This window comes from Corapipo altera, unplaced genomic scaffold (assembly GCF_003945725.1).
Source record: "Corapipo altera isolate COAL_440 unplaced genomic scaffold, ASM394572v1 271, whole genome shotgun sequence".
Taxonomy (NCBI): Eukaryota; Metazoa; Chordata; class Aves; order Passeriformes; family Pipridae; genus Corapipo; species Corapipo altera.
Window position 1 is genome coordinate 2,834,353 of NW_020884935.1, and position 25,971 is coordinate 2,860,323.

The 25,971-nt window shown below is 48.2% G+C and overlaps 3 protein-coding genes across 6 annotated transcripts; 2 read left to right on the forward strand and 1 right to left on the reverse strand.

The window, feature by feature from the left end:
- Positions 1–275: 275 nt before the first annotated feature.
- ZNHIT3 (zinc finger HIT-type containing 3) lies at positions 276–8,657 on the forward strand. The gene is made up of 5 exons (XM_027660294.1): positions 276–380; positions 545–576; positions 647–814; positions 1,073–1,410; positions 8,646–8,657. The coding sequence occupies exons 1-4, from the start codon at positions 301–303 to the stop codon at positions 1,261–1,263; spliced, it is 471 nt and encodes a 156-aa protein (XP_027516095.1). The 5' UTR covers positions 276–300; the 3' UTR covers positions 1,264–1,410; positions 8,646–8,657.
- On the reverse strand, positions 1,526–19,254 carry MYO19 (myosin XIX). 3 transcript variants are annotated; one of them, XM_027660288.1, is made up of 25 exons: positions 19,213–19,254; positions 17,979–18,068; positions 17,198–17,342; positions 16,357–16,505; positions 16,010–16,123; positions 15,123–15,255; positions 14,850–14,919; positions 14,389–14,491; positions 14,081–14,177; positions 13,567–13,643; positions 13,118–13,208; positions 12,012–12,183; positions 11,667–11,740; positions 11,453–11,574; positions 9,658–9,771; positions 9,138–9,314; positions 8,205–8,351; positions 7,630–7,737; positions 6,910–6,980; positions 6,169–6,278; positions 4,440–4,603; positions 3,678–3,807; positions 3,433–3,518; positions 2,806–3,111; positions 1,526–2,354 (listed from the first exon to the last, which is right to left on the reverse strand). In XM_027660288.1, exons 2-25 carry the CDS (start codon positions 17,988–17,990, stop codon positions 2,226–2,228), a joined length of 2,901 nt encoding a protein of 966 aa, XP_027516089.1. In that variant the 5' UTR covers positions 17,991–18,068; positions 19,213–19,254; the 3' UTR covers positions 1,526–2,225. The 3 variants fall into 3 exon arrangements, with proteins under 3 accessions (XP_027516089.1, XP_027516090.1, XP_027516092.1); XM_027660289.1 differs by lacking the exon at positions 19,213–19,254 and adding an exon at positions 18,880–19,040; XM_027660291.1 differs by lacking the exons at positions 1,526–2,354; positions 2,806–3,111; positions 3,433–3,518; positions 3,678–3,807 and adding an exon at positions 5,679–5,774 and having other exon boundaries at positions 4,492–4,603.
- PIGW (phosphatidylinositol glycan anchor biosynthesis class W) lies at positions 14,099–22,000 on the forward strand. 2 transcript variants are annotated; one of them, XM_027660292.1, is made up of 3 exons: positions 14,099–14,195; positions 18,363–18,507; positions 20,398–22,000. In XM_027660292.1, the coding sequence occupies exon 3, from the start codon at positions 20,412–20,414 to the stop codon at positions 21,930–21,932; it is 1,521 nt and encodes a 506-aa protein (XP_027516093.1). In that variant the 5' UTR covers positions 14,099–14,195; positions 18,363–18,507; positions 20,398–20,411; the 3' UTR covers positions 21,933–22,000. The 2 variants fall into 2 exon arrangements, with proteins under 2 accessions (XP_027516093.1, XP_027516094.1); XM_027660293.1 differs by lacking the exons at positions 14,099–14,195; positions 18,363–18,507 and adding an exon at positions 19,402–19,443.
- Positions 22,001–25,971: the final 3,971 nt, after the last annotated feature.

A 25,971-nucleotide genomic window follows, 5' to 3' on the forward strand; every position in this document is an offset into this window, starting at 1 on the left:
ATATATATCTATAGATTTTATATATATATCTGTAAATCTCTCTATATCTCTCTAGATGTCTCTATCTCTCTCTATATCTGCTGATATCTCTAGACATCAACATTTTCCATCTCTATTTCTACATAATCCCGGTTCCCGGAGCGGGCGGGGCTGCGCTCGGTGGTGGATTAGCGAGCCTGGGGGACGCGCTCGGCGGTGGATTAGCGAGCCTGGGGGGCTGCGCTCGGCGGTGGATTAGCGAGCCTGGGGGACGCGCTCGGCGGTGGATTAGCGAGCCTGGGGGACGCGCTCGGGGCGGCCATGAGGGCGGCGGGGCCGTGCGGGGAGTGCGGGGAGACGGGCACGGGCCGGTACCGCTGCCCGCGCTGTGCCAGCTCATAGTGAGCGAGGGGACGGGGCTGAGGGAGCGGGACACGGGCCGGTACCGCTGTCCGCGCTGTGCCAGCACATAGTGAGCGAGGGGGGCACGGGGGGCAGGGCCCGGCGGGCTCGGTGCCGGTGTGGGCCCCCCCCGGCCCCTCACGCTCCGTTGTCTCTCCCGCAGCTGTTCCGTGCGGTGCTGCCGGACCCACCGCGGTGAGTACGGGCCGGGAGGGGCCGGGCGGGGCCGGGGCTGCCCCGGGGCTGACCCGCTGTGTGTCCGCAGAGCGCTGCGCGCCGCGTTCCAGCCAGGAGCGGGACGGGGAGCGGGACAGGGAGCAGGGTCCCCCCGCGGCCCCGCCGAGCCCCGCACACGGCCCCTGGTCCCTGGAGGACATCCTGGGCGAGGAGGATGAGCAGGACCGCGTCCCGCTGCAGAAACTCAAGCTTTTAGGTGAGTTTGGGAATTCGGGAGTCAGCCGGGTGCGGGGATGGTGGGGCTTTAGCAGAAATACTCCCCGTTCCCAGGAGTTCTGCTTGGAGCTGCTCCCAGTCGTGCAGCTCGTTGCAAGGCCTTAAAGAGTTAAATATCAGATATTTGGCCTTTCCCCAGTCTCTTTGAAAGTTTATTTGCGAAATAAGGAAGGTCTTAACTTTGTTTGTAACCGTTTGAGATTACTCCTATTTATCTTTTTTTTTTTTCTTTTTAAAGGGGAATCAGAAGAACTGAGGGGTTTGCTGCTGAACCCACACCTCCGGCAGCTGCTCCTCACCATCGACCAGGCAGAAGACAAAAGCTCCCTCATGAGGAGGTTCATGCAGGAGCCCCTGTTTGTGGAGTTTGCAGATTGCTGCCTGAGCATTGTGGAGCCTCCCGAGAAGGAGAACATCCTCCCCGAGTGAGCACGTTTTCCTTTCCTTGAGGTTTTGTGCTGCAGAGCTGCTCCATTCTGTGTCTTTCCTCAGGCTCTGGTCACTTTGCCCCTGGATTTCAGTGCTCTGATTTCAATTTGGAGTTGACAGAGATTTTTAGAGACTTGGGGTTGAACTGTGCAGTGTTGGTACAGAAATATTGGCAACCGTGGGAAATGCTACTTCACAGTGACAATATTAAATATATTTGCATTTATTTTAATCGACAAATACTCTGAAATGTTTCTGTTCGTTGTTTGGGACAGTCAGACACCTTGACAAGGCGTGGAGCAGATTATTTAAAATGACACACACAGAGGAGCTGAACATTTTCGAGACCCATGAGCAAGAAAAGGACGGTACAGGGCACCTCTGATGAGACCATGGGCAGGGCAGTGCTGTTTGGGGAGCTCTGGAAACGCCTGGCAGCTGTGACAGCTCATATATTTTGGTCACAGAGAGAGAAAAAAGCAAGAGCCCAGTCTTGCTTTTCCCTGAGACATCTGCCCTCAGTGTTAGGTTGGCTGCTCCTCCCTCCCTTGGTCAGTCAGAAGTGTGCCAGTGTTGGGGAACACTGGGGGTCAGTCAGGAGGGGTTGTACCTCTGAGAACCCAGCAGGAATCAGGAATATTTGCATTATTTGCTCTCTCCTGACCAGCCTCTTGCTCCTCCAGGTAGTGCCAGCAGCCTTCAGTTCAAGTATTTATTGCTTAGAGCACCTGATCTGGTTTAGTTGATTGTTCTCATAGTGCTGATATTTCCTGTAACATGTGCCTGTGTGGAGGAATGGCCCCCACACCTCCCAAATTTGACCTATATTAGATTACATTGTATTTTACGTACAAGGCATGGAGGTGAAAGCTCTGAGGTAGCAGCAGTGGCCATTGAGTGATTTGAAAGCAGCAGCTTGCAGAGATCCCTTCCCTGAAGGCAGAGGTGTGCAGGGGCCAGGCCTATGTGGGCAGGAGCTCCTTTCTGTCCAGCAGAATCTGGTTGAATCCCGTGATGGAACAGGCATCCCTGTGGGGGCTGACGTTGGAATAGTGCAGGGGGGACTTCCTGCAGTGGAACCTGACAGAGCCCTGCAAGGAAGAGAGGTGGAGAGGTCAGCTGGGGGGGCTGGCCAGCTTTTGAGGTGATTTTGTTGTTCATGCTTAGTGTCTCTGAGCAACCAGTGACTGTGAGGATAGAAGAGGACCTCCAGAGGAGTTTTAGTACAAATGGATTTCAGAGAAGTGAGTACCAATACTGTAATTTGAACTGGAATTATCTTAAACTCTGGAGATTGGAGTATTTAGTGCTGAACTTGCTACTGCTTCTGCCTACCTGCAGTAACTGTGACCGGTTCTTGCACCCAGAATTTTATGCAACCTCAGAAAAGTTTCCAAAAAACCCCCCAAAGTGATTTGTAACAAGGTGCAGTTCCTGAGGGCAGCCAGTGGCTGCGGCTTGTTGGTAGGAAATGGTATCCAGGACTATTCCTGAACTCCTGGCACCCTCCCCAGTGCTGGCTGGGGTCTGTGAGGTGGTTACCTGTGGGAGAGCTCTGATGGAAGCGATGCCACAGCCCAGGGAAGGGCTCTCCAGCCTGGAGCAGCCGCTGTCCTGGAGCCCCCTGAGCCAGCCCAGCAGCGCCAGGTCCCTGCGGGGCCCCGTGGCCGTGACGGGGGCAGCAGCCAGGACAAGGCCCAGGGGCCAGAACTGGACAATGGCCTGCCCAGGCCACGCTGTGTCCAAGGAACAAGGCGGTTTGGCCGGGATCACCGTGGCTCCAGGAGCTGGGAACTCCTTCCCTTCCCCCTCATCCAGTTCTGCTGCTGCCAACGCGGCCATTTTTGCCTGGTGAAGATAAGGAACAATATTCAACGAGGTTCTCAGACACCTTGAGCAGAATTTAAAGAGTCTGAAAAGGAGGGAATCTGAAAGGGCAGCAGACCCTTTGGGGCATTGCCATGAAGGTAAGGAATGGGTTTATGCTGCAGAATAGAAGCAGGACTGGCATCCTCTGTTCTCCAGCTGGAGAAGAGTTTAATGGAGCACTGACAGTGCTGCTTTTGTAGTTAGTTGAGGCAGAGTAGTAACTACTAAGAGGGAGATTCCTTCTAAAAAAAAAAGCCTCAGTGACTGAGTTCCTGTGCTTCCCTGTGCCCACACCCTCACCTTCCATCTCCTCCAGCCACGTTGGATGACGTTGGCAGCCCCACGCATCCTTCGGAACTGACTCCTGGCCAGCCAGGAACGGACAGCTGAGGATTCAGTGGAAACAAAGCTGAGTACAAACAATCTCAGGAGCTCTGGCACACAGTGTAAGAGGTGGCACTTCACCACCCCTGCCACTTTAATCCCCCAATACAACTGGAAACATTCCTTGTTCTGTTGTTCCAGCCACACCCTTGTGGAGTTACCTGCTTGGATGACAGTTGCAGCCCGTTTTTCCTTGGCAAACTTCTTCTGCTTAAACCTCCTCCAGCAACACTGAATGCAAAATGCTTTCTCATTTAACACCTCTGCTCTCCTGGCTTCCAGTAGCTCCAGCTGCAGTGGGGACAGGAGCCTGCAGTTAGTACTCAGGGCAGAGTTGTGCTCTCAACTCTTCCCTTTTCTGCAGCCTCTTGGTGTTTGTCAGAGAGCCACATCCTCATTCCTGTGTCCTGTCACTGCTGGATTAGGTGTTGGAAGTGACAGCACTCCATTAGTGCTTGTTAGATAATATGGAAACAAAAATGTAAGTAGTTGGGGGGTCTCAGTAGCAGCTGGCTTAAAACCAGCTCCACTGAAGGGGGTTCTTCTATGGCTGCATCCTGCAAGCTTGGCAAAGGTACCTCTGTCTCCTTCATCTTCTTCCCCAAGGAAGCTGTGTGGGCCAGTTGGAGTAGCCAAATCTGTCAGCTGAAGGTAAGGAAAGCTGTAATCTTTCCTGGAATTGGGAGAATCCTGACAGTTCTAGACACAAGTGCAGCTCCTTGTCCCTTGGCTCCACAGAGGCCATTAAACAAAGTGCTCCTGAGGGCTGGGCTCTGATGGATGCCTGATTGAGTTGAGTAATTTGAAGGAAAATGCCCAATTCTGGTCACACTGGCTTGGCAGGAGCACTGCCCCCACCATGGTGATACCTGTGCCAGAATCCCCATTGGGCAGGTGAGCTCCAGAATCGTCAGCCAACTTACCACAGAACTGGCCAGGAATACTTTGGTCTTCCCACAGTACACTGAGGGGGTTCCTGCTCCACTCCCTGTTTGCTCAGCAGTGGTTTGTCCCATAACAACGTTCTGCAGGATCTCAAGAACAGCAGAACGTGGTGCTTTGTCTTCATCCATCACTGGAGTCTCGCCTGGAAACGAAGCATTGAGGAGGAGGAGTCACAAGACTTGGAAATCAGGACCAAGGAATTGTCTTCACACTGAGATTTCTTGGCCATCTAGAGGGGAGGAGGTGATGGCTGAGAGCACTCAACCTCACTGTGGTGTGGGGTAAAATGGGACAGCACAGGTTTCACCAGGTGCCGACAACCAGTGTGGGAGGTGTTTTAACTGGGAACAAAGAACAAAAAGCAAGGAATTGGACTCAGCCTTAATGTACTGAAAGGTGCAGGAGGGGGAAACAACTTGTGCACAGGTCTCCAGCCTTCCCAGGGCATCGGAAGCAGCTGCGGGGTCAGGTACTGAGCAGGACTTTATTGCAGCAATTAGAGGTTATTAAAACCATTTGTGGGACACAGTGCACAGCTTTTTACATCATGAGACAAAGAGGTTGGCCAGATGAATCTTAACTGCAAATTCAGACGTAATTCAGAGCTGTCCTTGAAAGAGATTGTGTTGTTCAAGGCAATGCTGCGGGAGTTCCTGCAGTGGGCTTTGTATCCTTCCATCCTGGATACTGTTTGCTTTTCTGCTATAAATATTTCTAAGGAGATGAGAGCATTTTAAGGTACTGAAAACAAATAGGAGCAATTCTTGCCTACAGGAAGACATCTGGTGCCTGTGATGGTGTTCATGAGGCCGGGCTGATAAGGGAACCAAAAGCTTATCCCCGTGTTTGGGAAATTTGTTTTGCTTTGTTTGCAGCTTATTACCCCCTAAAGATAAAAAGGACTAAGAACCTATCACACAGAGGCTTTGCAGCTAATGGGTTTGTAATTGAGGGGGAAAGATACAGTGTGTAAGTAATTTTCCAGCCTGTACTTCCTTCCTCCACTCCATTTCCAGCCGGTGAATGGATATCCAGACATTTTACTTATCTGAACAGGCTGGTACTTACTGGTCCTGCTTCCTGCTGGTTATGGAACAGACCCACTGGGTGAAGATGGGATTAATTGGGGAGAGAGAAGGGGGTTGCAGGAACCTTCAGTATTAAATGTAACCTCCTGACGAGCTCCTCCTTTTAGGGGTTCATAGTAAAGGCATTACCTTGTAGACTGGGTTGTGTTTTTTAAAGTCCATCCTCGCTCTTGCTTAGAAAAAGAAGTTTGCAAAAGGTGGAAGAAGCAGCAGAATCCAGGTAAGCTGGAAGGTCAGTGATTCAGCAAGGAAGCAAAGTGGGGGAAAAAAGAAAGGAAGGAGAAGGAACATGAGCCAAAAGGTAAGAGGTTTTTCAAGTCTGCTAAAGAACCAACTCTAAATCAAATGATACTGGGCGGGGGAAACCCCAGACACCACTGTAACTGTAATTGTTCCAGCCAAGAGGAACACAGAAAACCAGCAATAAGAGGAAAGATTTTAAAAAGAGCCTGCTGTAAGCATTAGGCAAATTAGAAACTCCAACTGGTGACAGATTAGAGAAGTATTCTGAGAACAGAGGTGTCCCTCGTGCTGAACACAATCACCTGATCTATGCAATATCAAATGGGTGCAGTGGTAATTTTACTTGATGGCAGAGGGATTGTCTGCACAAACATACCTTTTTCCTCAGCAGTGTGAGAGTTGCTTTTATCACAGACTCTTCTTTTACTGGGCCCACAGGACTTTCTCAGGATTTCGTAGCGCTCAGTGAAACGTTGGAAGGGGATCCTGGCAGACAGACACACAGTGAATTCCAGGGAAGAGTCACCACTGTGGCAAAGAACTTATCCTTTGGGGGTAACAACTGCAGAATGGCTTCAGAGATCCAGTGCAGGGAATGCAAACAGACTGATGCCTGAAGAGTCACCAACAGGCAAGAACCTACAAACTCCCAGTAGTGCCTGTAGCAAAGACTGGGCAGGAATTGTGCTTGGATATGACAATGATGAGCTTCACCCCATCAGTGCTGAGCTGTGACTACCTCAGGCCTCGCTCTGCACCCTCTAAAGGTGGTCAAGAAAGCCCAGCAAGGCTGTGATGGGATGCTGAGCTCTGAGATGTCTACACTTGGATAAATGCCTTTTATGATTTAATTTTAATTGCCAAAAATGTTGCTGTGAAGCCACGTCCAGTTAGAAAAAATTTAGTACATAATAGTCCACATCAAAACATCTCTTCCCCAGCTTCTCAGGCTGGAAAGGTACAGTGAGCTCTCAGACAGCTTTGAAAGCATCAGTAATTTGGAGGCCTAAAACAAAGTGCAAAATATTTGGGTTTCCTTGCTTATAAGCTCTTCTGAATAACTAATATGCCACTAATTGCTGCAGAAGTGGGTTATGCTCAAGAAGTCTGGACTCACCTGACAGGGAATCCTGCTGCACTGATGGTGATGGCTTCGACTATTCCACATGCCTGCAGCTGGCTGAGAACCTGAGGCATAAATGGGGATGGTTTAGGTGACACTGTCTGTGGGAGCTGCTCCTCTCTTGGGGTATCCACACCCTGACTGACCGAATGCAGCAGCACGTGAAAAGCCAGTGGGGGGTATTTTAATACTATTTTCTCCTTATTATTTTAACACTATTGTGCACTCAGCAAATTCTATGAGTGTTTAAAGCCAAGGCAGCAACACTCCAGCTGCTTGTTTTCCCATCAGATGAGGGTCTCTAGTTACAGCTCTGCTCCCAAAGTCCTCAGCTGGTCTCATCCAACTTGTCCTGCACTCCAGGAGCAAGGAAAGCTTTGTTTGGAAGATCCCTGCGTGCCCAGGGCTGCTGAGCACTCCAGATCACCCTCATCTGTTTGAGGGCTGGGAGGGCAGCACCCCAAATAACCCAGGAGTGCCCTGGGAAGAGAACTTCTCCTACAGCAACACATAAGTTGCTCCTGGAAGAGCTGCTGTGCTCACAGGTTCTGTTCTGGACAAGGACCATCAGTGACTCTGAAGGGGGATTTATCTCTGCAGCCTCAAAGGAGAAGCAGCTATTTCAAAATGTGCTGTGAGAGGAGCTTTGCAATGGAAAGACCCCACAACATCTCCAGGAAGCTTCTCAGTGAGGAAAGGCTTTGGAAAAGTTACCTCTTCTCTTTTAAAAGTCCTGGCCTTGCAGTCAGCGTTGGGTTTGATGCAGCGGATGTAGTGTGGAGTGGTCCTGTTCAAAATCTGCATGAGATGTTCCAGGGAGCTCTGCACAAAACACACACAGGAGGGATCAGGGACAGCTCCTCCACAGGGAGCTCAGCTCATCAGGGGTCTTCTGTCAAAACCAGGGAGCTGTTTTTTTGCAAGGATGGCTTTACAGACACAGAGCAATTCTACAGGGACGACTTGAGCAAAAAAAAATCCACTCTGTGGATGCTTTCATCAAATTGTTGATGGTAAATTCAGAAAGTTTCCAAAAATTATAGCAGGGCCATCCGTTGACACCAACCCCTCAAGAGGAACAGGTAAGAAGCAGCATCAAAAAGGCAGGTGCCCAACTGTTAAAGGTAAAATCAGAGGGAGTTAAGACCCAGACAATATCAGGAGTCTGAAGCTGTTTCTGTTTTACAGCTGTTTCATTTTTACATCATTTACTGATCTTCATCCAGCTCCTGTTTTCTCATCTAGTCATGGAGGCAGCAGTGGAAAGCAGGAAGCTGAAGAGGATGTACCTTGAACTTGGACACCACTGTAACAACAGGTGCTCTGTTCTGGGTTTTGATGTTATTCTGGTTGTTTTCTGTCACAGGAAATAATTTTTGAAGCAGAGAGTCCTTAGAGTTCTGCAAAACATGGACCAGCTCTGGTGGAACAGCATCCTGCAAACACAGACATGATGTGTTAGAGTCTGGACTTGGGCAGACACTGCTACCTCTGCAAATGACTGAAAATTCCACATAAATAGATGGAACAGTATTTCTGACGCCAGCTTTGATTTCACCACAGCTGCAGTTCCAAATCTGACCATGTCCATTCATTCACAGTCAGATTTGGGAACAGAAAACAATGTTTGCCTGAATATTTAGCAGATCCAGTCAAATGTGTGACTGCTCCCTCCATTGTTCTTGTTATTCAGCTTGAGTGAGCCAGAAGCCTCAGCACTGGTTTAAAAGGACAGTCTGCAGCAAACATTAGAAAGTCTGTTAGAAGTATTCCTTTTAGTTAAGAGATGGTGTTTTATTGCATCACCTATTTTACTAATTCCCTGATGGCACGAGGCCAAAATTTGAATACTTCCAGAATTTCCAGTAAAGTCCATGCTCTTGTTTCTCATAAACTCACCTGATTTTTTTAGGGGAAATGAAGCACTCTGTTTATGGTTATAAAAATGCCCTGATGCCATTAACAGTTCTGCATCCCCAGGAATGGGAGAGGCCCTGATTTGGTGATGGTCCACTTAATCCTCAGCTGCAAGGTCTAACAAAGGAATTGTTTGTGCCAGTGATGGACTGAAAACCAGAGCAAGAACATTACCCAGCTATACATGGCCTGAAGGATTTATTTGGAGCAAGGTGTGTACATCCAGCACACACCCCTGAAGAGACTCGTTAGCGGTGCTTTGATTTGGTCTGTAAGATTTAACAGCTCTCTCTGAAAACACCTACCTTATTCTTCTCCACCATTGCTGCCAGCTGGTAGCAGACTTTGCCAGCATAATGTGAGATGATGAAGTTGGGCTTCTTACTAAACCTGTCTCGACTTAAACACTGATTACTAGCCAAGGCTTTCTCAATGCGAGTCTGGAACAGGGCGGTGTTGGAGGGTCTGTTCAGGCGACACTCCTGCAAACGAGACAGGATTTGTCACAAAGAGCTGACTCTGAAAGCTGAACCACTTCAATTTAAAATCACAGCCTTTTTGCTTTTACAGCATGCAAGCCCTGGAATATTGGGGGGGCGGTGGGGAGGATGGGAAGTAACTGAGGCTTCGTATTTGAATCAGAACATCCAGGATCAGAGCAGGAAAGATACTCAGAATATGAGGGAGCAGTGTCATGATTATTCTGAAAACGGAGCTCTGCAGAAATTGTGTATCTGACAAGTTTTCTGTTCATGTTTTCTTTGGTGTTGTGGGACAAAGGCAGGAAACTAGGCCAAAAAAGTTCAGGGTTTAGATCACACTTACCTCGTTCAGCAAGGAAAAAATGCTGAGAGGGTTTCCCTCTAAGAGATCAAGGCAGTTCTGGTTATCCTGGTAGTTTATGAATGACCACTGCAGGCCTTCAGCTGCATATTCTTCCTGAAGGAAAAGGGAAAGGATCATCCTGCAGCAGAGGGCACCAGAGCCTGGAACTGTGTGTCTTGTGCAGTTGATGCAGTTAATGTTTAATGAGTTAATCCCAGCTCAGCTGCTCATCCAAAGCTCAGCTCGAGTTTAAGAGCAAGATGAGAAAAAAAACCCAAACAAGGGTATTCTTGCCCAGGTAGCTTTTGAGTGTGGATCAGATCCTGCTGGAACAATTTGTCTGAGTATTTGGGCACCTCACAGATTTATCAGAGTGAGCTGCAAGGCTGCTTTAGAGAGTGAACAGAGGCTACAGTCACACAAAGCCTGTCCTGGCTGTGCTGAGATTTGCCCTGAAGGGCAAGGAATGTGGAGAACTCCTTCCTTAGACTGGGACACAACCCTAAACCAGCCATTGTGTGCCAGGCTTTACTAACTGGGCTCCTTTTAAAGCCTGATCCAGGAGGAAGTACAGAAAGATATTAGTTGAAATAATCTGCACAATATTTATGCTGAACTACAGGACAGTCTGTCAGGAGTGCTTAACAAGCTCAAGCTCTGGGCAGTTATTTTAAAAGTCTCCTGCCAAAAGCTTGCTCAGCACAGCCACTAATGGCATTTAAGTGGTTTGGGCCCCAGCCAGAGGCAGAGAGGTAAGAGGGCAGGCAGTGACTGGGAGGGGAGCAGCAAACAGAGGTCATGGAGCAGTTTCAAGGCAAGTAATTGTGTGCTTGAACTCGGTTTCCATCTTCACTGACCATTAACCCCTGGCACACTGACGAGGGCAGGCAGGGAAAAAAAGCCTGGGAATGTGAAAGCACAAACTGTAGTCACAGGAACACTTATCTCCTGAACAAATTGACAAAGCCATGCTGGGAGGCAGGAGGTGCCAGTGTGCTGGTGCCATAAAGAAAATAATTTCCCAGATTATGCAGTTAATGGCAAAGAGCAATGTGGTAATGGAGCTGCACTGGGGGGGAACTGGAGCAGCCCTGGAAGGGACTCTGTGCCCCCAGAGCACTCATGAGAACTGGAATTAGCAGTGTGTGACCAGTGAGGCAAGGGACTGCAGAGCCTTTAGCGTGGTGCAAATACCTCCTCTAGTGTGAAACAACACAATTTGTGAGCATTCCTAACAAACCCCAAAAGCTGATGCACAGTGAGGTTTGGTTTTACAGGTACTAACACAGCAGCTGGTTCATGGAGCTGCTCCCCTGCAGCACGAGGCCTCCACAGGTACCACGTGGGTGTTGGGGTGACAGGGGTCTGTTGGGCTCTGCCTTCACACTGAGCTCAGTCTGGGAGCTCCCAACTCTTTTGGGGACTCTGTGCTCGAGGAAGAGAATTAACATGGCTATGAGCAGCAGCTTCCAAGAGAATCTCTAGGCTGCACTTACCTCAAGAATTTAAAGTGTTCAGCTCTTTGAGGAAAAGCAAACAGTTTAACAGGCACAGTTTAACAGTGGAGCTGGATAACAAGGAACAGATTTCCAGTCCCCAAGACAGAAAGCTGTGTCATTCCACCAACTGCCCCACACTCTCCTCTTTAAAAAGCCACTGTTACATCCCACTGGTTTCTGTGGCATTACTTACTGCCTGAAGGTTGCAATCTGACCAGAGGCACAGAAATACAATTCAAGTGACAAAAGATGCTGGTTTAAAATTAGATTTTTTTTTTCTCTTAGTGGGGTCTCACCTGCTGTGCCTTCAGGTAGTGAGCTACAAAGTGCTGCTGCAGTTTCTCGTTGGCATAGTTAATACAGAGCTGTTCCAGGTTGTTTTCAGGGAAGGCTTCAAAACCATAAACATCCAACAGGCCTAGAAGGAACGTTGGAAGACAGTGAGCTTTAGTCCAGGAGCAGCTTGAAGGACTTTCAGTGAAACCAGGGTGGAATATGGAATATCCATACCTATGAAGCTGGTCCACACTGATGGATCTGCATAGATGCTCTCATTGATGACCAGAACGAGCCACTCAAACAACCTGCAATGACAGTGGGGTTGGGTGGAAGCTGCTTGCAGGGCAGAGTTCTTTTCCTGCTGTTCCTATCGGTGTCACTTGGGAAGGAACAGAAATCTCTGGCACGAAACAGCAGCACTCTGAAGGATTCTCTGCCAGTGCACAGCAGAATGAAGGGGTGTTGAGAGGGGAAGGGGGGGTTACAGTGATGGAATCCAAGCAGAAAGCCAGGGGAAGTAAATCCCTCTGCCTCCCTCTTCCCTCACCAGAGCCCCGTGGGTTGGCACGGCCGTACCTGGCGTAGATGACTTTGGCCAGGCAGTCCCTCCTGGTCTCACACTCAGCTCTGGAGCAGGGCTTCTTGAACACCTGCTGTTGTTTCCCAGCAGTTATTGTCCGAATTCTTAAGGATTCCAGTAGTTCCTCCACAGGGATCTTCAGCAGATCTCCAGTGGTCTTCACAAAGCCTTGTTCAGGAGGACAAACAGTGCCAGGTTACCTGGATGCAGATCCTTTAAGCTCTGGAAGGTTGATAGTGTAGGAAAATGACACTTCCATGAGCTCACCAACTTTAATGTGGACTTTGGATCTTTTTTACCCAAACCTGGGAGCAAGTTTTGCAAGACCAGACTCTTAATTTGGATGTAGAGTTCCCCTAGAATTTCAGGTACTCTATTTAAAATAAAACAATACCAAGCAATTCTGAAGTTTGCCACACTGAAGTTGGTGTTTTATAGAGTCTCTCTAGTCTTTGTTACTTGTTCACCTTTTTTGAGCAGAGACCTTGAAATCCAGGTAGACAAATCAGTCATGGCCAGAGAAAAAAAAACAAGGAAAAAACCAGAAAATGTAGAAGAACGAGTATTTGCTAACAAAGCATTTAAGATCTTGATAATAATAATTTAATATTAAATAGAGCTTGTGAAATCCTAGTAGGAAACTTCACTGTTCAGGGCAGTTTTGGTTCTGAAGGAAAACTAGACCCACAAGCCTCCTAAAGACACGCAGAACCACCTGTATTTATGCTGCAATTTTAACAGATTATCTGTTACTCAGTTCAAGTCTTTATCATGAAAACTTCAAAGCTTTCATGTTAAAAGCCCTGCTCTCCACTCTGGGTCAGATTTCTGCAAAGTCTTGTGATGTCAGGGTGAGATTGCAATCAAGAGTCACAGTTCTGTCAATAATCCTGCTGAAAATCACTGACTGATGCTGAAGTTGCCTTGACCTGTCACAGAAGGATATTGTCTCTCAGAGCAGGGGAGCATTAGAGTTTTGTTTACTCACAAAAACAAGCTTAAATTTTGGTTTGCTCATGACCTTGATAGTCTATATCAGCAGAAGGGTGCAGTAATCCTTTCCATCAGGACTCCCTGGAGCATGGCATGGTTGTTGCCTCACCTTTGGTTTTGTCTTCCAGGTCACAAGGCTGAGATTCATCCACTGGATTAGAGAATTGGACGTTCCCAAGGTGGAGAAGGCCTGACAATACCTGAAACACAATCACTGAGGTTTTTAAAACAGCTCCCCTCCAAGGCAGTGTCCTCTGAGCCTTCCTTAACCCCAGGAACAGGACAAGTCAAAGCATTTCTGCACCAGAAGAAGCAAACACATTCCAAGCTTCTGTGTGAATCCCTCGTGCTGCAGTTCCTGAAGGAAAACTGCAGTTCACAGGTGGAGGCTTTTAGTTAAGATCTAATATTTGGCTGTGCAACCCGATGTGTTGCTGCAGGAGCACCAACCAGCCCCTGCTCTGCACTGACATAGGTTTCCTTCTGCAGCAATCCCACAGCAGGAGGACACTCCAAACACCCCCAGCAGCCTCGTGGTGTCCCCTCTTTGTACCTGACCTTGAAAACGTTGCTCTGCGTGGAGCGCTCGATGCCCAGGTGACACATGGCAGCTCTGGTCACCTCGAAGCTGTCCTCTGCAAAGCCAAACAAGGGCTGGTTAAAACAGAGCCATGCACACAAACACAGGCAAGCAGGACACTGCACAGCTCCAGCTCGGCTGGAATTGTCACAGGACACCAAGGGAGCCAGAGGCAGTTTGGGTAAATCCCCCAGTACAGGGTGGAGAACCCAGTCCCTGACTCAGTGCTGCCTCTGTGGCTCTGCAGTGAGGCAGCAGGTGCTGAAGCCCATCCAGAGACGAGACAGTTTCAAAACACAGCCCCAGAGATGCAAATTCAGCAGCCAGAAACAGCCAGGTTTGAGTTTTAAGATTTAATAGTGCAAACTGAAACTTCAAAAGAGTCCCACTAATGCAGGTGGCCCTGGGTCACAGCATTGAACAGGACATATTTTTGCCTGCCTTCCTTTACAGTTCCAGCTGTTATTAATGGACAGTGAAAGTCATCTTTACCATCCAGTTTTCTTTCAGGATTTGGCAGCCAGTGGTACTCAGCCCCTTCTGGAAGGTTCCACTCCAGCCTCTCCTCTGCAGTAGCACCTTTTGTGATCTGGAGGCAGAAAACAAGGTAAAGATCAAATTGTGCCTTTGATATTTACAGCTCACAGACAAGGAAGAATAACATACTGGGAGGGTGATTTAATTTGGAAGCCTGGCAGACAGGGAAAATGTTAATTATTGAAAGTTGCAACTGTGCTAAATCTGGTGATTTCATCCCACTGTTTGTCAGAAATACGCAGCAAAATTAACTGAAGGCAAACCTGATAAAAAATATGAAAGTTTCTTTCATTGGGGGCCTGATAGGCAACTCTGGTCTTCTCCAAAAGGAAAGTCTGAATGGAAGCACTACTCAGATGGTGGAATCTAGAGGGGGAAAAAGAGCAAAGATTTCAACAAAACCTCTTCACAGAATCCAACAGGTGCTGTGTTTTGTGACACCAACTGACTGTGAATGCTTTGCAGTTCACCTTCAGTTTTGTGCAAGCCTAATTTTGTATTTCATTCAGAGTTCTTAACTGCATCTCTCTTCTTCCCCTGCTCTGGTTGAGAGATCAGGGTGAGAGCTTGCAGAAACAAGAAGGGAAATAATAACACTGTGAGCTGCCAGCAAAACCAAAATACACTCTGAAGGCAGATCAAATATTCTGTGGCAGACTTCAGCAACAGGCTTGTGAAGGTTTAAAGGAACAAGACAACAGGGGGCTGACAGAGTGACTGTTACCTGTCCAGCTGGAGCTGGATGTACTTCCCAAAGCGGCTGCTGTTGTTGTTCCGCAGGGTACACGCGTTGCCTGTGGAATTGCCAGGGACAGAATAATCAGAGTGGTTCCACTCTCCCATGCAGGACATACAGATAGTAAGGGTGATTTGATCCTGTATTTTGAGAGTTTACTTTTAAGGAGAGGACCAAGACATAGCTTGGATTTGTGTACCAACAAAGAAAATTCCCACAGTGGCCATTACTGCTTTTTGCTGTTAAAAAAGCCTCATTTACCAAATGCTTCCATGACAGGGTTGGAGTCCAGCACTCTCCTCTCTATCCTTTCCACGGTTTCATTGCCTTTTGGGGAGATAACTGAAGCAGCAACAGAGGCATAGAACTTCATAAGGCAGCGAGAGGTCCAGGTCTGCAAGAGAGAGGCTTGACAATAGGGCCTTGTTTTTCCCATGTTATCAGCTGTGTCAGTCAGTGAGCAGTGCTGGCTGCTGGAGACACAGTGTGCAGCTGGTGGGGAGGCTAAAGAGAGGAACTGTGTCAGGCTGATAGCTCTGGTTCAGTGGAAACTCTGTGCCACGGACACATTGAAACACTGTTGGAGTGGGAGTGCTTTGCTGAATGGCAGTTTCATTGAGATGTCACCATCTGGAAGCTCAGCCAGAATTAACAGCCAGTGTCTTAAGATGAAGGGAATATAAACGGATTTTGAGTCATTAACACCCAGCAAATCAGTTTGTTCTCAGGCTTAAAAATACCCTCAGTATTGTCCTGAGCAGGGAGGGGCCCAGGACAGGCTCTGAACTCTCTGCTCCATCTAAGTCTCTGCACAGGGTTTGCTGAGACCCACACGAGCTCCTGGACAGACCAGGCTGGGGCATCAACTCAGGTGCAGTTCCTGTTGAATGATTCAAACCCAGCCCTCCCAGAAATGACAGATGTCACCTGAAGAGCAGCTATATTAAGCAGAGTGTGTTTAACTGCAGCAATCACTTAATGCTTCACACATATTTCAAGAGAGTCACACTGGAGCAGACTGGCTACGTGCTCCATCAGAGGGGGTTTTAATTCATCTCTGCTCCTTCACTGCAATACTCTGCACTACAAATCACTGGCAGATCTCAAAACTTAAGAGCAATGTCATAAAAAAAAAGAAATTTTCTTACCTTCCCAGCACCACTTTCCCCACTCACAATGATAGACTGGTTCACAGGGTCCATCTGGTTTTGGACGTTTCTGTAGGTTTGCTCAGCCACTGCAAAGATGTGAGGTTTTAAATCCTGGCAGTGAAAGAGAATATTCAGATTTAAGAGAACAGTAATTACACAGTTCAATAGCAATGGATGGTAAAGGTCATCTCACATTGACCTGAAAACAGTGCTGCTCTTTTCACAGAACTAATATTTCACTAGAAATGGGTTTTAGCTTTTAGGACTGTTTTGCTCATACAGATTTTGAGGAGCCTGACATCTGGGTTCTGCAGAAGGACAGTTATTTCAGATACAAGCATTACCTGAGGACGAAGTGCAACATGGTACTCTCTCATAAGCTCAGGGGAATAGAGGCAGGAGAAAGGCTGGAATGGATTTAAAGCCACGAGGCTGCAGCCAGCATTGGTGTAAAACAAGTTGGCTCTGTATCTTGCTTGAAGACATCTCAGAACTGAAAAACACACCTTCTGTGAGCACCTTTTGCAAAGTATATTTGATTCATCCTGAGCCTGTTTGGAACAGAAATCCTCAGGTGTGTTACCTTTTAGGTTTAACAGAGAATGAGGTGACCAAGAGAGATATGGGTCTAATGTACACAACAATGTCTTCAAGTGTTGCCCTTATTTATAAAAATCTTAAGGGATTTACTATTCCATTCAATAAATCCTGGTTTTTTTCTTTTTTTCACACAGTCCTAGAGGGCAAATCTATTCCCTTGCACAACAAACAGGCAAGAACTCCCCATCTCTGCTAGGAACAGGCCTTAGCTGCTTCTAACAACATCTTTAAAAGTTGAGGGAGGAATTTACTTTTTAAGACCAATTTCATGGCTATATTTGGAATCTAAGTTGGAGCTCGTTTTCTGATGTGTTCAGTAACACCAAACTGCAGTGCCAAGGTCCTGCAGAAGTCCTGCAACAGTGTTAACTCACACCTGGCTGCCTGAACCAACACCACCCATGTGAGCTCTGCATGCAGAGTGTGCTAAGTGTGACTTTCAAAGGCTCAGAAAAGGCTTTAATAGGCTTTGAATCTTTAACTACTGTGTTCATGGCAGTATTAATGCAATAAGAGCAGGAACTACCTCAGATCAGTAGCCAGGGAAAGTGATTCCTCAGGAGATCCTCCCCTGGCTGCTCCTACCTGTCGTGGTTGTCACTGGATTAACTTTGGTGAGGTCATCAAAAAGGTGCAGTTTCTCTTCATCACTGAGGAAGGCTCTAACTTCTTCTTCAAATGATTCACTGAGGTCATTCTGGACGAGAGAGTCTCCTTTTTGGCCGTTTTCCTAGAGGGGGTGTCAGATCAGCACCAGTCAAAGGCTGAATCCAGCTGGACTTTCACCTCATCCACTATTCCAGCTCTTCTACTGCTCCCGTGTCCAACTGTGGACCAACACAACTGCAGTTTTCCCAGCAGAGACTTTCATTTTCAGGGTACACACACCACAGCCAGGGCAGAGAAATGGTGGTGCTGGAAGAGCTGGCCTGCATTAGCTGAAGATTTGTCCCCTTTGAATCACCAAAAGTGTTCAAATCTTTGCCTCTGGGCTCCCGTGCCCTTGACAAGATTGGCTGGAAGGACACACTTATTGTACAAACATAATGGAAAACTAAGAGAGGTTCCAGGTCCTGTTTGTCATTTCCAGGGAAAGGAGAGGTTAGATAAGAAAATGAAGAAGGGAATAAATACCCTTAAGGATGTGCTAGGTACCTGCCCTGTTAAAGCCAAGGGCACAACAGAGATCCCTGCCTGCTGTTGGTAGCACAGCTCAAACCCACAGTAAAGAGGTCCAGTCAATTCATGAAGTAGGGCTGAATATTTATTAGTAGTTACCTAATCTTGACTGCATGGAAATAAGCCAAGAATTCTTTCCTGGTAGTAAAATTTAATTAGCACTCACAATTCCTGGTTTTCTCTTTACCTGCTTTGGCATCTTGTCCAGGCCTGTGGATGGGAACACTGGAGAGGAGCCTTACTTTAGGGTACTTCATTCAAATCAGGCTGAAGGATGCTTAAATAAGACAAAAAGGCATTTAGAACCAAATAACTCTGGACATGTCATTCTCCAGAGGCAAAGCCCAAAGGCTTCAGACAGAATTACTGATCCCAGTGGGACCAGGCAACACTGGAAGTCTACCCAGACTATCAGTGAGGGTCACATGTTCTGCTGCCCCTGCAAATAAAGCTGATTTGGAGAGAATAATGAACCTTTCCTTACATCAGGAATAAAATGCTTTGTTTCTCTTGAATTAATAGGGCAAGAAATTGCAGCTTTTTGTTAAATTCCTTCTGTTTGCCCAAATAGGAAGGATTTGTGGTCTGACGGCATCGGAGGAGCCGCCAGTGCTTTTGGAAAGGCTGTGACTCAGAGAAGTTGGTGCTGCAGCAGAAACGAGATAGGCTGCTGTCCCCTTCCTGCTTCCTCTGGAAAACTGTGGAGCCAACCCAAGGTGAGTCAAGCCCTTCGGATTTCTGTGGTAAACACAGAGATTCCAGTCACAGAGCCAGGAAGAATTCTGTCCTTCCAGCAGCCAAAACTGCCACTACTACCACTCTATTTCTAATTCTATCTCTGGATAGAATTAGATAGAATATTTTTAATTCTATTCTAATTTTAATTCTATTCCAATTCTATTATAGTCTATTATAATTATATTCTATTCCAATCCTACTATACGATATTCTATTTTAATTCTACTCTAATATATAATATTATAATTCTATTTAGCTATTCTATTCTATTTAGCTATTCTATTCTATTTAGTTATTCTATTCCTATTCTCTATTCTCTATTCCTGTTCCATTCCTTATTCCGTTCTTACCTGGCATGAAAACACCACTTAGCGCCACGTTCGATCCCTGAGCTGATGCTCGCAGAGCTCGGGGCACCCCGCGACCCCCATCCCAAATCCCCCCGGCCCATGCCGGTTCCCCGGGAGCGGCCTTTGTGTCTGTGCGGGATCCCGGGGGACGCGGGATCCCTCCCGGCCGCTCCCTGCGGGTGTCGGGAGCCCAAGGTCGCTGCCGCCGGGGCGGGAGCGGGGCCGGGGTTGGAGCGGGCGGGCGATCCCGGGGCGGCGGGAGGCACGGGACGGGATGGGAGGGATGGGACGGGACGGGTGGGGTGGGACGGAAGGGGCCGGTGCGGGACTTACCGCGGGCGGCAGCGGGGCCGGGCGGGAGCGGGGCAGCGGTGGGCGGAGGAGGCGGAGGCTCGGGCGGGGACTCGGGCGGGGATTCGGGAGCTGCGGAAGCGGCTCCGCTGGCGAAAGTGCGGGCGGCGAGCGCGGCCGGGCTTTACCTGCGGGCCGGGGCGATGCGGGACACGCACACGGCCCCGGCCCCGCCGGTCTGTGCCATCGCCCCCCGCGCCGGCCCCGCTCCCGGTAAGATCCCGCGGGGGAGACGAAACCCGCTGGCTTTGAGCTCTTTATTAACGCTGTGGACGTTTCACGGGTGTTCTCCCGGAGGCAGAGGAGCCGGGCTGGGCTGGGGCTGCCTCAAAGAGGTGCCAGGGGGGATCTCAGCCGCCGGGTTTGTTGCTGACCTGGCATCGCAAAGTTCCTTTTTACATAACTGTTTCATTTACACTATAGAGGAGATGGCAAAGTGTGTTCTGCAGAGCGGGACATACAGTAAGATTATTCGCGATGGGAATAGTCAGTGGAGTATCTGGTATTTAGAGATCTTAAGCACATATATACGAAGAATCTTGGAGCACAGCAGGATGGGTAATGCTGGAGCTTGTCCAAGTCTTCCACGTGCCTGTAACTCTGCTCAGCTTCCCAAACCACTGTTTCCAGCTCGGGGGTGCTGCTCTGTGTTCTTTAAATTGAAAAGTAACTCAATAACTCCTGAAATCAATGGTGTTTTAATGAACTGGTATGTAAGATGCCTTTTTAAGGAGTTTTGACACCCCTGTTCTGTGAATGATCGTGGACCAGAGCAGAACTTAAAGGGTTACCAAAGCAAAGGACATTACCAGAATGGAAGAGAATGTGGCAGAAGGTGGGAGGAAGTGTCTACAAGGTGAATGGAGCCAAAGGTTGCATGATCCAGAACAAGATGATTGAAGAAAAGAAGAAAGCTGACAGGTGTAAAGATGAACACTAGTTTGTTAGTAGGTAGAAGTATGCATACTGTAAATTTATAGGGCCAAGTATTGCTTGTTGATAGGTTGAAGATGCTTAGCTCACAAACCAGAAATGAAACGAGTTCCTCTGTAAATAGAGGCTTGAAATAAATAACAAAGGATTCTCTTGCTGACCAGCAAGGGTGTCCCTGCCTCAGTCGCTACACTGTGCTACAAAACTAACTCAAGGTCACGTTTGTGTTTTCAGAGGAAGAAAGAAGAATGTCCCAAAAACAGCTGAAAGAAGCCTTTATCAGCAACCTGAACGGAACTAGTTTGCTGGAAATTTCCGTGGGCTTGTCCCTGCCTCCCCTGTGCCTGCTCTGCAGAGGGCTCCTCCTAATTCTGTACCACCTGCACTATGGAAAACCTGTAAGTTCCAGGAAACACAGCCTGCTGCTGGACTTCCTGGTGCTGGTATCTCCTCTGCTGTTCTCCTGCACGGTCTTGTCTCCAGTCCTCTTTTTCGTGCCAGTTCTCCTCGCCGCCTTCTGCGCCGGAATATTTTCCAAAATATGCAGCCAGAGAAAACAGGAGACCAGAGTGCCCTTTGGGCAAATTGTAAAAGAGTTCCAGCAGACACGCTTGGATCCCGAATACATTCCAGCAGTAACCGTGTTCCGTGTCTATGTCAACGTGCTGACAACCATCAGCATTTTGGCCGTGGATTTCCCGCAGTATCCCAGGCGATACGCCAAAGCCGAGACCTACGGCACGGGAGTTATGGATCTGGGGGTCGGAGCTTTCATCTTTGGCAACGCTCTCGTTTGTCCTGAGGTGCGACAGAAGCCTCATGTGACACAGCCCAAGTTTTCCAACCTGGCCAGGCAGCTCTTTTCCGTTTGGCCCTTGGTTTCCCTCGGCGTGGGGCGACTGCTGAGCGTGAAATCCATGGATTACCACGAACACACGTCGGAGTACGGAGTGCACTGGAATTTCTTCTTTACCTTGGCTTCCGTGAGACTTGCAGCATCTCTGCTTTTAGCCATATTTCCTAAAAATAAGTCTTGGATCGTGGCTCTAACTCTGGCTGCACTTCATCAGCTCATTCTCAACACTACCTCTCTGAAGACGTTTCTGCTGCACGGGAGCAGCGGCAGGGACAGCAGGGTTGGATTTCTGGATGCCAACAGGGAGGGGCTGCTCTCTCTCGTTGGGTATTTGGCCACCTACCTGGCGAGTGTCCAGGTGGGGCTGTGGCTGCTGCAGTGCAGGAGCTCAGTGAAGGGCTGGCTCGGGGCACTGCGGGTTCTGGCCCTGACAGTCGTGGTGCTGTTCGTGTCCCTCCACGTGTCCCAGGCGCACGCGGACCCCGTGTCCCGCCGGATGGCCAACCTCTCCTTCTGCCTGTGGGTCATCGCCCACTCCCTGATGTTATTTGTCTTCTTTGTAGCCACTGATCTCACCTTGGTGTTCACAAAGCTGCTGGTGAAGGGCTCCAGCGTGCCCTGCAGCTGGAGCGTTGGGAAGCCCCCTAATTCCAACAAAAAGCTCGGAACAGCGGCCGCGCCGGTGGGAAGGGAAGACGAGCTGCCACAGCCCTGCCTGATCAGTGCTATTAACAAAAACCAGCTGCTGTTTTTCTTGCTGGCAAATGTCATGACCGGTGCTGTGAATGTCCTGGTGGATACAATCCACAGCAAGGCTGCCTTTGCACTGTGCATATTGCACTTGTATATGTTTGTTAACTGTTTAATTATGACCATATTGCACGCCAAAAATATAGCATTAAAGTTTTGGTGATTCCCACTCTGAGTGGACTAGTTGGACTTTGCTGTAGTTGAATGGTGGTATATGGAAAAATTAGTATTTTTCCTCCCTTTTCCTATATTGCAATAATTTATAATTTAGTATAGATTTTTGTTATTTAGTATTGATTATTTTTTAATGATCCTTGTTACCAGATTATACAGTCAATGCTGTTGGAAGTTGTTACATGCTTTCCTGAAAACTTAGGTTTTGAGATTGCTGAATATTCCTGCTGCTCCTAGGAGTGAATTGTATTTACAGTTAGTGAACTGTGCTCATACCCAAGGGCTGGTGGAATTAGGTAGTGATGTATGGAGGAGAAGCCAGATGAAAAGTAAGAAAATGAGTAATTATATAGAGAGAGGCTTAGCTGTGTCAAGATTTACGTAGTTAAGGCCCTGGAATAAATAATAGATAAGAATAATTCTTTATACAAAATATATTGAATAAGTGGATACTTAAAAATATTTTTGGCCCCAGTCCTGCAAAGATTTATGCATATGCTTGACTTTGATGGTAGTAATTGTATGTGGAATGTTAATCACATACCGAAATCTAAATTAGCCTTTGAATTAAAGCTAAATTTTATTTCCATCCTCACTGATGAATACAAATGAAGACCCTGGATAAAGTGTGATGCTCTGAAGGGTAAACTCTACTGCACATGAATTCATAAAGCAGTTGTTGGAGGTTGTGGTGCAGATAATAAGAGCAGCACAGCCTTTTATAAGAAAATACAAAGATCCCAAACTCATTCACCCCCAGCCTGCAGGACCAGCACCAGGGGCTTCAGCTTTCAAAGTACTCAGGGCCCACCTCCTTGTCTGTAAAATGACTTGAAACAGCAGCTCACTGAGTACTGTATTTTGTCAGCAGAGATATCTTCCAGGGGGAATATTTGGCATTAATTTTTATTAGCAAACAAACAGGGTGCAGGTGGAAAAAAGGGCGATGCAGTGGCAGGGCCTTGACAAGGGATGTGCTCAGTTTCTCAGTCTTCCTGCAAGGCCAGAGCTGAACCCCCTCTTTGTGACAGTTCTTCCTGATCTCATAAGGTTGCCAAGAAGAGAAATATATTTAAAGAGCGTGAGGAATTCAATAATGGGATATAAATACTTTAGAATACAAATGGTAGCTGATGATAGATGGCTGATGTCAGTCCAGTTACAGCAGTGCACAGGGGCCATATTTCATATTTCTCCTCTCTATCAATTGTGATGAATCATAAAACCTTTGGAGATTGAGCCTCTAAATCAGATTCCTTTAGGCAGCCATGCTGTGGAAGATTCCTAAGCTTGTGAGGTTCTCTAAGCCCCTGGCCAACAGAAGGGTGAAGTCTGAGGATTAAAAGCTGTGGCCATGCTGAGTTCCTGCTTGTTTGCTTCCAAGTGAAATCCAAGTAGTCTCCAGAATTAAAGAGATCCAGCCTGGTTTATCCTGGGGACAAATGCAATAATTGGCAACAATGTCTTAGAAACAGTTGTGTGTTTACAGCAGTTTGCTGGTAACTGGTGGATGTATTTATTTTAAAGCACTTTCTAGCCTTGCCTGGGGAAGAAAGGCCTCCCTCGTGAACTGAACGGCACTACTCGTTTATGCAAATTTACTCATGGATATTAATTTTTGAAATATTTCAAGCCCAGGCCCTGCAGTGAGTTCTGCCTGTGAGCACAAGCCTATGGGTGTGATTCAGAACCAAGGCATGAACTGGGTGTGACAGGCAGAGCTGTGTCTGGACAGGCACAAGCTGCCCAGGTGCCAAGTGCACTGGGTGAAGCAGAAATGCCGTGGGAGGTCTGGGCTGTCTGGGCAGAGCCCTGGGAGCTCCACACAGGCGGGTTTGCAGCACAGCCAGCAAACCAAGGGCATCTGGTTGTGCCAGGGGAGGGTCAGGTTGGACTTCAGGAGGAATTTCTTCATGGAAGGGGACTCCAGGCCCTTGGAAGGGGCTGCCCAGGGAGGTGGTGGAGTCCCCATCCCTGGAGGTGTCCAAGGAACAACTCAGTGCTCTGGGCTGGGTGACAAGGTGGGGATCAGTCACAGGGTGGACTCGACGGTCCTGGAGGTCTTTTCCAACCTGAATAATTCTGTGATTCTGCAAGTTGTTCACCACTGAATTAATGAGGGACAATTAATTCTCATTGCTTATTGTCAATAACAAATGCAGTGAGCTCTGCCCCAAAGTGTGGTTATTAATGCTGAATATTCAGGCCATGAATACAGATAATTACCCAGGCCCCTCGAAGAGCCCAGAGATGCAAGGGGGCATTCTTTGATCCCGGGGTCTGTGGGAGCAAACAGCACTGCAGTGGGGCTGAAAAGATGTGAGCAGTGAACACTCTGCAGGCACTTTCTCCACACACACCCCAGAGCTGTCAGCTGGGTGCTGCAACACTGCATTTCACTTCACTCCGGGCTGTACAAGCAACCTTGTACAGATCAAAGATATATTAAAAAAAAAATCAGAAACTTTTATTTAGTTGTTACATAATTAGTAAAAATTTAAGATATTTCAATTGTGAACACTGAAATGGTTCAACCATAGTGTGCCACTGACTTCAATAACAGTAAATCAGAGGACTGGGGAAAAAGAAAGTGTTTTGCCTTTGCTGCCATAATTTCACCAAATTACCTTTTTGTGGGGCTGCAAGATGGAAAAAATATGATGAGAGGGCAGAGCTGATTACATTTATCCTTAACCTTTTGTTAAACATTAGTAACTTCTTAACAGATCTCATTATTTTTAAGGATCAGCTCCTTAGCATGCCTTCCCTTTCAACCCAGCACTGTCTCTTTTGAAGTCAGATGTTACAATAAAGATTGCAGGCAGTATCCTATTTCAAAGCCACTGTGTCCTCGAGAACAGGTATTTCTTCCAGGCAAAGAGGGGCATGCAAATGAAGGCAGGAAGGGGCTGGCTGCCTTTCCACTGTGTTGCAGACAACAAACAAGCTGCGTGTTCCAGCAACTTGAAAAACAAAAAAATCCATGGATAAAAACTGGATGAAATGCGATGGTGCTTTTCATACGTAGGTCATCAATGTGCAGTCCAAGAATGTGAAATTTGGGCACTGCTGTTGGTAGGATCCAGCCACGCTCTGGGAGTGGAGGGGCTCAAGTGACACAGGAACCCACACCCTTGCAAAGAAGGCGTTAAGTTCACCTTGGTTCAGGTTGCTCACAGAGCTCTGGTGTGAGAAATATTCTTTCTTATAAAACCCCAGCTTTTCTGCTGCAGAAAAAGATGAAAACACACCGACTGCAAACGCCGTGTTCCCGTTAGAGATGCTGCACGAGGAGCTCGAGTAAATTAACTCCTCCACCAAACACGGGTTTTTATGCAGACACAAGAAAAAAAAAAGAACCCACCAAAATTCCTGCTCCTTAATTACCTCCCCTGCATTTTCTCGTGAGGACTTCAATGTCTATACACACACAACAAGAATGAACAGATCAGCCGGGTTATTTAAGAGCTCAAGAAAGGCGATGGGTTTGGTTTTTATTTTTTTTATTTTTTTTTTTCCGCTTAATTGAGGCAGCCACAGGATTTGGGGCCGGTTGTCCAGGCGCCAGCATCCCTCGGTCGGAGCAGTTCCATCCTGCCCTGCCTGGCCCGGGACCAGGCGCGGAGGGCTCGGGGGTGTTTGGGCTGGGGCGGTGTCTGAGGAGAACTCACAGAATATCCCGGCTCGGAAGGGACCCACAAAGGTCGAATCCAACCGAGGGCTCCCCCAAAACGCCGCGGAGCGCCCTGAATTCCGCGCATTTTTGCCCCTCCGCGGGGCCGCGCCAGGGCAGGACCCTCACGGGGCCGTTCGCGGTAACGCCCCGTGAGGGGCAACTCGAGGCGGCGGCGGGTTTTAACCCCCCTCCGGGGCTCCCCCCGGGCCTCTCGCCGCCCAAACCGCCGCTCCCGGCGGCCGTTCCGGGCACCCGTTCCGGGCACCGGCCCAGGGGCCGTTCCGGGGCCGCCTCCCCGCGCCCCGCCCGCTCCCCCCGCGCTCGGGCCGGGCCGGTGCCCGCGGGCGGTACC

What these genes read in the sequence shown, in the direction of transcription:
- ZNHIT3 (XM_027660294.1), top strand. Translation starts at nt 301, where the DNA reads ATGAGGGCGGCGGGGCCGTGCGGGGAGTGCGGGGAGACGGGCACGGGC. An exon ending in CCGCGCTGTGCCAGCTCATA is followed by an intron (nt 381 to 544) that starts GTGAGCGAGGGG and finishes TCTCTCCCGCAG; the next exon opens with CTGTTCCGTGCGGTGCTGCC. An exon ending in GCAGAAACTCAAGCTTTTAG is followed by an intron (nt 815 to 1,072) that starts GTGAGTTTGGGA and finishes TTCTTTTTAAAG; the next exon opens with GGGAATCAGAAGAACTGAGG.
- MYO19 (XM_027660288.1), bottom strand. An exon ending in TCCTGAAAGAAAACTGGATG is followed by an intron (nt 13,644 to 14,080) that starts GTAAAGATGACT and finishes TTGGCTTTGCAG; the next exon opens with AGGACAGCTTCGAGGTGACC. An exon ending in CCATCAGAGCTCTCCCACAG is followed by an intron (nt 2,355 to 2,805) that starts GTAACCACCTCA and finishes TCTTCCTTGCAG; the next exon opens with GGCTCTGTCAGGTTCCACTG.
- PIGW (XM_027660292.1), top strand. Translation starts at nt 20,412, where the DNA reads ATGTCCCAAAAACAGCTGAAAGAAGCCTTTATCAGCAACCTGAACGGA.